This window comes from Mustelus asterias, unplaced genomic scaffold, assembly GCF_964213995.1.
Source record: "Mustelus asterias unplaced genomic scaffold, sMusAst1.hap1.1 HAP1_SCAFFOLD_2241, whole genome shotgun sequence".
NCBI lineage: Eukaryota > Metazoa > Chordata > Chondrichthyes > Carcharhiniformes > Triakidae > Mustelus > Mustelus asterias.
In genome coordinates this window covers 1-10,161 of record NW_027592186.1, presented here as the reverse complement: position 1 = coordinate 10,161, position 10,161 = coordinate 1, and the positions used below count along the sequence as shown (strand labels likewise).

Sequence of the window (10,161 nt, the reverse complement as noted above, 5' to 3'; positions counted from 1 at the left end):
TTTATGGTATTGCTGATGTTTCCTCACTCACACTGGGACACAGGCACTTTAAGAGGCCAATCGCACTGGCGCCATCATCGGCCATTGGCATACAGGCAGTGTAATATTCCCGGGGCGGCACACTGACATAGTGGTTAGCACTGCTGCCTCACAGCGCCAGGGACCCAGGTTCAATTCCCAACCTGGGTCACTGTCTGTGTGGAGTTTGCACCTTCTCCCCATGTCTGCGTGGGTTTCCTCCGGGTGCTCCGGTTTCCTCCCACAGTCCAAAGATGTGCGGGTTAGGTTGATTGGTCATGCTAAATTGCCCCTTAGTGTCAGGGGGATTAGCAGGGTAAATATGAGAGGTTACAGGAATAGGTCCTGGGTGGGATTGTGGTCGGTGCAGACTCGATGGGCCGAATGGCCTCCTTCTGCACTGTAGGGATTCTTTGAACTATTATATGTAGGAATTCTATGATTCTATTCTATGATTTGAAGCCAGCAGAATTAATTTTAAAACCACCACAGACCATCCCAACGAAACAGCCCCACTTTCCCCAGTACTGATGCCAATGTCCCACGAACCAAAATCCTCTTCTCCCACACCAGCCTTTGAGCCACGTATTCATCTCTCGAAGTTGATGTACCCTACGCCAATTTGTGCATGGTTCAGATAATAATCCAGAGATTAGAATCTTGAAGACTTTGTCCTTTTAGTGCCAAACTCCCTACACTGAATCTCCTTCCTCGTTCTACCTATGTCGTTGGTGCCCACATGGGTTACAACAGCGAGATTCTCCCCGTCCCACTGCAGATTCCTCTCCAGCCCAGAGCAGATGTTCCAAACTCTGGCACCAGGCAGGCAAGATGTGGAGATGCCGGCGTTGGACTGCGGTAAACACAGTAAGAGGTTTAACAACACCAGGTTAAAGTCCAATAAACCGGTTGGACTTTAACCTGGTGTTGTTAAACTTCTTACCAGGCAGGCAACACAGCCGTCTGGACTCTCGCTCTTTGCTACAGTGTCAACCCCGCTATCCTGTCCCCAATTATCACGACATTGTTATGTGTTTCCCCCTCCTGAATGACTTCCTATCCCACCGTGCCACGACCAACCAGCTCACCCACCCTGCAGCACCCCCTGCTCTCATCCAAGCAAGCTGAATCTCAAACCTGTTGGAATATTGCAGAGACTGACACTCCTGCCCTTAGCATCCCCCAAACTGCCTCAGCTGCAAGAACACCTCCCTGTCCCTGACCACTGACCAAACCAGAAGACTCTATCCTAAGGGGTGTGACCACCTCCGTCTGGGTAACTCTCCCACTCCCTAATGTGCCTTAGTGTCTGTAGCTCAGCCAACAGTTCAGTGAGTCTGAGTCGAAGCTCCTCAAGCTGCAGAGAGTGTTTGCCCTGGATCGCACCGATATCCAGGAGCTCCCACAGGCTGCAGCCGCGACACATCACCTATCGTGCCATCCTTAATGTGTCTGAAATAATTAACTAAATTATTTACGGTGCTTTGTTATATTTTATTCAGTAACAACCAATGTGTGTGCTGTTTTAAACCCTAGGTTGCTGCTCCTATGTAAATTCTATTCTATTCTGGATGACTTGGGCGGCACGGTGGCACAGTGGTTGGCACTGCCGTCTCACAGCGCCAGGGACCCAGGTTCAATTCCCAGCTTGGGTCACTGTCTGTGCGGAGTCTGCACGTTCTCCCCGTGTCTGCGTGGGTTTCCTCCAGGTGCCCCGGTTTCCTCCCACAGCCCGAAAGACGTGCCGGTTAGGTGGATTGGCCGTGCTAAATTCCCCCTCAGTGTAACCCGAACAGGCGCTGGAGTGTGGTGACGAGGGGATTTTCACAGTAACTTCATTGCAGTGTTAATGTGAGCCTACTTGTGACACCAATTAATAAACTTTAAAAATTTGTGTCACTGTACGCCCCAACTTCCTCTTATTCCAGATGCAGATTTTCCAGCACCGTCTCTGACACTGAGCATCGAGCAGCTCGTCAGCTTACCAGCTTCTTGTGACCTCACGGCAGTCTGTTTGACCCCTCGCTGCCACGTGGCAGCAGCCGCAATGCTCCCCGAATCCCACCTCCAGTTCAAATTCCTAAACGGACTCACCCGGGACTGTCTCAATCAGCTGACCTCTCTCCCAACTGTGAGGGCGCCCACCCGGTTTGCTACACGTGTGGCCATCGGGAAGAGGTACCACTCACCCAATGTGCGGTTAGCACTGCTGCCTCACGGCGCCAGGGACCCGGGTTCGATCCCCGGCTTGGGTCACTGTCTGTGCGGAGTCTGCACATTCTCCCCGTGTCTGCGTGGGTTTCCTCCGGGTGCTCCGGTTTCCTCTCACAGTCTGAAAGACGTGCTGGTTAGGGTGCATTGGCCGTGCTAAATTCTCCCTCAGGTGCTACCCGAACAGGCGCCAGAGTGTGGCGACTGGGGGATTTTCACATTAACTTCATTGCAGTGTTAATGTAAGCCTACTTGTGACGCTAATACATAAACTTAAAAAAAACTGTTTAACCTCTCCTCATATGTCAACCCTTTCATCCCCGGAATCAACCTGGCAAACTTCCCTCTGAACTGCCACCACATCCTTCCTCAGATAAGGAGACCAAGGCTGGAATTCTCCCGTCCCGCCCACCACTGGAATTTTAGCGGGCGGGTTGCGGAGAATGTGAAACCCCATTGACGGTCGGGTGGGAATTTCCGGCTTTTAGACCAGCGCGGCGGGAGAATTCCGTCTCAAAAATCCCAGCCCGTTCGGCGAGTAACACCAGGCATCCTCCTTCAAATCAAAATGTCGCTTTATTCATTATAAACATACAAAGGTACGGGGGGCAGCGTGTAAAATACAACACAACGTTGTCTGCGTGGCTATCCAGATAGACTGATGCTTAGATGATATTTATGGATCACAGTCAGTGAGATTCAGCTCACAATCAAAAGCAAAACACCAGACTCCAAAACAGCGAGAAGCCAAGTTACGATTATCAGTATCGATTCGAACCATGTCCATTTAAAAACTTCAATCAGAGATAGGAATGTCTTCGTACGGCATATGCCACAGGATAAACAATCATTATTAATGGGGAGAGCATTGTAATGATTAAAATATAGTGATTTAGTTAAAAAAAACCACACACACACACACCAATATCACAGCCACGTCAGAAATGAGGGTCCTCCAGTAAACAAATGTCCATTCTGTCCAAGTTAAACGGAGTCTTGTCCATTCTTATTACGTTATTTTTCTCTCCACAGGTGGGAGGGCACAGTGGTTAGCACTGCTGCCTCACAGCATCAGGGACCCGGGTTCGATTCCGGCCTCTGGTCACTGTCTCTGTGGAGTTTGCACCTTCTCCCCTACGTGGGTTTCCGCCGGGTGCTCCGGTTTCCTCCCACACGCCAAAGATGTGCGGGTTAGGTGGATTGGCCGTGCTAAATTGCCCCCTAGCGTCAGGGAGGACTAGCAGGGTAAATATGTGGGGTTACGGGGAATAGGGCCTGGGTGGGATTGTGGTTGGTGCATTTGATGGGCCAAATGGCCTCCTTCTGCACTGTAGGGATTCTAAGATCCTTCACTACTACTGTAATAATTCCCATCGCAATTTCTCAATTTAAACCACAGCAAAACCCAAATATTATTCCAAGTTAATCTAAACACAGCCAAGTGTTTGGACAGAGTTTCTGTCCCGGGACGTCATTGGGTTTTGAACGGTGTTTCTTTTTAAAAAAGCAGTCCCCCAAAAAACTGCCTGCACTGGGATTTGCCAGAATGCTTCTTAGGAGCGGGTCCTTCAGGTGTTAACAGGTGGGGAAGGGGGCAACCGTTGCCCCAGCGGCCTCCACCCTCTTGCCCGACCCCTTGCAACCACGGGCAAACCTGCCTCAGCGACACCCGAGACCGCAAACGATCCCTGCTTCCCCGTCAAGGAGGCGAAAGTGTCGGATTTCAGGCGGGGAATGACATTGCTTGGAGAGATGTTGTTGTTGTTCGAAACGTCGACTCCCCCACCACGAGCAACATGATAGTATTTTCACACACCCAGCTCTAGCCGGTTTTAAAACAAATCTTCCCCCCACGACGTAAAATTAAAACGCTGAACTATGCGATTAACTGCTGCAATCAGATGTGCCGTTTATTAGTAGTCTTCGCAATCGATAGATGGATTTACAACCTGTCTTTGAGGTTAGAAGCACTATATATATATACACACACACGCACGCACACACACGCGTGCTCTGCACTCTGACAGGGCACAAGATGGGACAGCTCCGAGGAAAGGCTAATCATGGTCGTATACAACATTTGTACTTCTTATTCACCTTTCCCGAGATAACTATTTCAAACACGCGATTACTCCATCCACCTCTTTGTTTTTAAGCGTTAAGACACGCGGAGCCACCTGACAAAATTAAAAGTATCCTTGTTAAAAGTCAAAAAGAAAGTATAACTGTATGTACATAAAAGTTTCCAAAAATTGAAAGCCATAAACCAGTCCGCGTGGCGATCGGAATCACTTCCTCGCCTTCCTCCCTTTGGCTGCTTTGGAGCTGGCAGCTTTCTTCCCCTTGGCCGGTTTCGCCTTCTTGGTCTTTTTGGCCGGGGCTGCCTTTTTCTTGGGGCTCTTGGCTTTCTTCTTCTCCACTTTGGCCTTCTTGGGTTTGGGCGTGGCCTTGGCCGCCTTCCTGGCCGCCGGCGCCTTCCTGGCCGCCGGGGCCTTCCTGGCCGCCGGGGTTGCGCTCTTCTTCGGTGACTTGGCTGCCTTCTTCACCACCACCTTGGGCTCGTCGCTCTTGGCCAGCCGGAAGGAACCCGAGGCCCCAAAGCCCTTGGTCTGCCGGATGGTGCCGCTGAGCACCAGCTTCTTCAGCGCCATCTTGACCTGGACGTTGGCGTTATTGCTGACGTGGTACTTGGAGGCGATGTACTTCTGGATAGCCTGGCGGGAGACGCCGCCCCGGCTGTTGAGGGCCCGAATGGCGGCGGTGATCATGTCGGTGTACTTGGGGTGGTCCAGGGGCTTCTTGGCCGCCTTGGCGCGCTTGGCCTTGGAGGCGGGGGCCGCCGGGGTGGAGTTCTCTGTCATGCCTGCGTCCCGGGGTGGAGGGGGGTTTGAGACTGTGGGTGAGGATGGCAGGACAGCGGTGATGGGCTGAGAGCTCTCTAACTGCTCCCTCTCTCCACCTCCTCCCTCAGACTCTCTCTAACTGGTTTCTGTCACTCTCTATCTGCTCTCTCTCTCACTCTCTATCTGCTCTCTCTCTCGTCCTGTTTTTCTGCTCCCTCTCTGTGCTCTTTATCAACTCTCCCTCTTCCTGCTCTCAGTGTGTTGTGTGCTCCCTCTCTCTATCTCTCCCCCACACTGTCTCACGCTGTGCTGTTTATATAGTCTCTCTCTCTATCTCTATCTCACACACACTCTGCTCTCTCCCTCCTCCCTGTGACCTGTGTTGTTTACACACTCTCTGCTCCCCCTCCCCCCCTCCCTCTCTCGCTCACTCAGTCAGTCTCTGTTTATATACTTTGCTCTCTCTCTCTCTCACACTCTCTCCTTCTGTGTCTCTCTTGTTTATACTCTCTGTGCTCCTTCCCCCTCTCTCTCTCTCACACTCCCTGCTCTTCCCCCTCTCTCTCTCTCTCTGGTTTCTACTCTCTCTCCCTCACTCAGTCCCTCTCTCTCTCACACTCCCTCTCTCCCTCCTCTCTCTGTCTCTCTCTCTCCCAGTGATGTGTTGTTTATTCTCTCTCTCTCTGTGCTCCTTCTCTCTCTCCCTCCCTCTCTCACACTCCCTCACTCTCTGCTCCCTCTCCCTCCTCTTCCCTCTCTCTCTCTCTCTCTGTCTGGTTTCTACTCTCTCTCTCCCTCTCCCTCACTCTCTCTCCCTCCTCTCTCCCTCTCCCTCACTCTCTCTCACACTCCCTCTCTCTTTCTCTCAGTGATGTGTTGTTCTCTCTCGCCCTTTTCTCTCTGCTCCCTCCCTCTCTCTTGTTTATACTCTCTGTGTTCCTTCCCCCTCTCCCTCCCTTTCTCTCTCACACTCACTCCCTCTCCCTTTCTCTCTCACACTCCCTCCCTCTCCCTCACTCTCTCTCACACTCCCTCACTCTCTGCTCTCTCTCCCTCTCCTTCTCTCTCACACTCCCTCCCTCTCCCTCACTCTCTCTCACACTCCCTCCCTCTCCCTCACTCTCTCTCACACTCCCTCACTCTCTGCTCTCTCTCCCTCTCTCGGTGATGTGTTGTTCACTCTCTGCGCAGTTTATATTCTCAGTGCCAGGTCGATGCTCCCTCTCCCGCCCCTCTCTCTCTCTGTGTGATGTTTACACTCTCCGTCTCTCTCCCTCTCTCTCACGCACACTCTCACACTCACTCCCTCCCTGTCTCTCTCTCAGTCCCGGGCTCTCTCTCTCCCTCTCACACTCACTCTCTCCGCCCCCCGGGGCGGCGGCGAGAGGCGGCCGGAGCCTCCCCGGCCCGAGAGCCCCGGGAGCGGGACTGGGGGCCGCGGGCCCGGGAACCGGCAGCGGGAGAGGCCGAGGAGGCCCCGCGGCCCCCAGAGCCCTCACTGCCTACGGCACTCACCCTCATCCCCCTCACTATTCTCCCCCTCACTATCCTCCCCCCTCACTATCCTCCCCCCTCACTACCCTCCCCCCTCACTATCCACCCCCTCACTACCCTCCCCCCTCACTACCCTCCCCCCTCACTACCCTCCCCCTCACTATCCTCCCCCCTCACTATCCTCCCCCTCACTATCCTCCCCTCACTATCCACCCCCCTCACTATCCCCCCTCACTATCCTCCCCCCTCACTATCCTCCCCCCTCACTATCCTCCCCCCTCACTATCCTCCCCCCTCACTATCCACCCCCCTCACTATCCACCCCCTCACTATCCTCCCCCTCACTACCCTCCCCCTCACTACCCTCCCCCTCACTACCCTCCCCCTCACTACCCTCCCCCTCACTACCCTCCCCCTCACTACCCTCCCCCTCACTACCCTCCCCCTCACTACCCTCCCCCTCACTACCCTCCCCCTCACTACCCTCCCCCTCACTACCCTCCCCCTCACTATCCTCCCCCTCACGATCCTCCCACTCACTATCCTCTCCCTCACTATCCTCTCCCCCTCACTATCCTCCCCCTCACTATCCTCCCCCTCACTATCCTCTCCCTCACTATCCTCTCCCCCTCACTATCCTCTCCCCCTCACAATCCTCTCCCCCTCACTATCCTCTCCCCCTCACTATCCACCCGCTCACTATCCACCCGCTCACTATCCACCCCCTCACTATCCTCCCCCTCACTATCCACCCCCTCACTATCCTCCCCCTCACTATCCTCCCCCTCACTATCCTCCCCCTCACTATCCTCCCCCTCACTATCCTCCCCCTCACTATGCACCCCCTCACTATCCTCCCCCTCACTATCCTCCCCTCACTATCCTCCCCTCACTATCCTCCCCCTCACTATCCTCCCCCTCACTATCCTCCCCCTCACTATCCTCCCCCTCACTATCCACCCCCTCACTATCCACCCCCTCACTATCCACCCCCTCACTATCCTCACCCTCACTATCCTCCCCCTCCTCCCCCTCACTATCCTCCCCCTCACTATCCTCCCCCTCACTATCCACCCCCTCACTATCCTCCCCCTCACTCTCCACCCCCTCACTATCCTCCCCCTCACTATCCACCCCCTCACTATCCTCCCCCTCACTATCCTCCCCTCACTATCCTCCCCCCTCACTATCCTCCCCCCTCACTGTACTCCCCCTCACTGTCCTCCCCCTCACTGTCCTCCCCCTCACTGTCCTCCCCCTCACTATCCTCCCCCTCACTATCCTCCCCCTCACTATCCTCCCCCCTCACTATCCTCCCCCTCACTATCCTCCCCCTCACTATCCTCCCCCTCACTATCCTCCCCCTCACTATCCTCCCCCTCACTATCCTCCCCTCACTATCCTCCACCCTCACTATCCTCCCCCTCACTATCCTCATCCCCTCACTATCCTCATCCCCTCACTATCGTCCCCCTCACTATCCTCCCCCTCACTACCCTCCCCCTCACTATCCTCCCCCTCACTATCCTCCCCCACACTATCCTCCCCCTCACTATCGCCCCCTCACTATCCTCCCCCTCACTATCCTCCCCCTCACTATCCTCCCCCTCACTATCCTCCCCCTCAGTATCCTCCCCCTCACTATCCTCCCCCTCACTATCCTCCCCCTCACTATCCTCCCCCTCACTATCCTCCCCCTCACTATCCTCCCCCTCACTATCCTCCCCCTCACTATCCTCCCCCTCACTATCCTCACCCTCACTATCCTCCCCCTCACTATCCTCCCCCTCACTATCCTCCCCCTCACTATCCTCCCCCTCACTATCCTCCCCCTCACTATCCTCCCCCTCACTATCCTCCCCCCTCAATATCCTCCCCCCTCACTATCCTCCCCTCACTATCCTCACCCCCCTCACTATCCTCACCACCTCACTATCACCCCCTCACTATCCTCACCCCCTCACTATCCTCCCCCTCACTACCTCACCATCACTATCCTCCCCTCACTATCCTCTCCCTCACTATCCTCACCCTCACTATCCTCACCCTCACTATCCTCCCCCTCACTATCCACCCCCTCACTATCCACCCCCTCACTATCCACCCCCTCCTATCCTCACCCTCACTATCCTCCCCCTCACTATCCTCCCCCTCACTATCCTCCCCCTCCTCCCCCTCACTATCCTCCCCCTCACTATCCTCCCCCTCACTATCCTCCCCCTCACTATTCTCCCGCTCACTATCCTCACGCTCACTATCCTCCCCCTCACTATCCTCCCCCTCACTATCCTCCCCCTCACTATCCTCCCCCTCACTATCCTCCCCCTCAATATCCTCCCCGTCACTATCCTCCCCCTCACTATTCTCCCCCTCACTATCCTCCCCCTCACCATCCTCCCCCTCACTATCCTCACCCTCACCATCCTCCCCCTCACTATCCTCCCCCTCACTATCCTCCCCTCACTATCCTCTCCCCCTCACTATCCTCTCCCCCCTCACTATCCTCTCCCCTCACTATCCTCCCCCTCACTATCCTCCCCCTCACTATCCTCCCCCTCACTATCCTCCCCCTCACTATCCTCCCCCTCACTATCCTCCCCCCTCACTATCCTCTCCCCCTCACTATCCACTCCCCCTCACTATAGTCCCCCTCACTATCCTCCCACTCACTATCCTCCCCCTCATTATCCTCCCCCCTCACTATCCTCCCCCTCACTATCCTCCCCCTCACTATCCTCCCCCCTCACTATCCTCCCCCTCACTATCCTCCCCCTCACTATCCTCCGCTTCACTATCCTCCCCCTCACTATCCACCCCCTCACTATCCACCCCCTCACTATCCTCCCCCTCACTATCCACCCCCTCACTATCCTCCCCCTCACTATCCTCCCCCTCACTATCCTCCCCCTCACTATCCTCCCCCCTCACTATCCTCCCCCCCTCACTATCCTCCCCCTCACTGTCCTCCCCCTCACTGTCCTCCCCCTCACTATCCTCCCCCTCACTATCCACCCCCTCACTATCCACCCCTCACTCTCCTCCCCCTCACTATCCTCCCCCTCACTATCCTCCCCCTCACTATCCTCCCCCTCACTATCCTCCCCCTCACTATCCTCCCCCTCACTATCCTCCCCCTCCACTATCCTCCTCCCCTCACTATCCTCATCCCCTCACTATCCTCATCCCCTCACTATCGTCATCCCTCACTATCGTCTCCTCACTATCCTCCCCTCACTATCCTCCCCCTCACTATCCTCCCCCTCACTACCCTCCCCCTCACTATCCTCCCCCTCACTATCCTCCCCCTCACTATCCTCCCCCTCACTATCCCCCTCACTATCCTCCCCCTCACTATCCTCCCCCTCACTATCCTCCCCCTCACTATCCTCCCCTCACTATCCTCCCCCTCACTATCCTCCCCCTCACTACCCTCCCCCTCACTATCCTTTCCCTCACTATCCTCTCCCCTCACTATCCTCCCCCTCACTATCCTCCCCCTCACTATCCTCCCCCTCACTATCCTCCCCCTCACTATCCTCCCCTCACTATCCTCCCCCTCACTATCCTCCACCGTCACTATCCTCCACCCTCACTA

The 10,161-nt window shown here is 55.2% G+C and overlaps 1 protein-coding gene across 1 annotated transcript; it reads right to left on the bottom strand.

The window, feature by feature from the left end:
- Positions 1-2,786: 2,786 nt before the first annotated feature.
- Positions 2,787-6,267, bottom strand: LOC144489495 (histone H1.0-like). The gene has a single exon (XM_078207360.1). The coding sequence runs from the start codon at positions 5,088-5,090 to the stop codon at positions 4,518-4,520; it is 573 nt and encodes a 190-aa protein (XP_078063486.1). The 5' UTR covers positions 5,091-6,267; the 3' UTR covers positions 2,787-4,517.
- Positions 6,268-10,161: the final 3,894 nt, after the last annotated feature.

Bases quoted from the DNA above. Each gene is read 5' to 3' on its own strand.
- LOC144489495 (XM_078207360.1), bottom strand. From the start codon at position 5,090: ATGACAGAGAACTCCACCCCGGCGGCCCCCGCCTCCAAGGCCAAGCGC.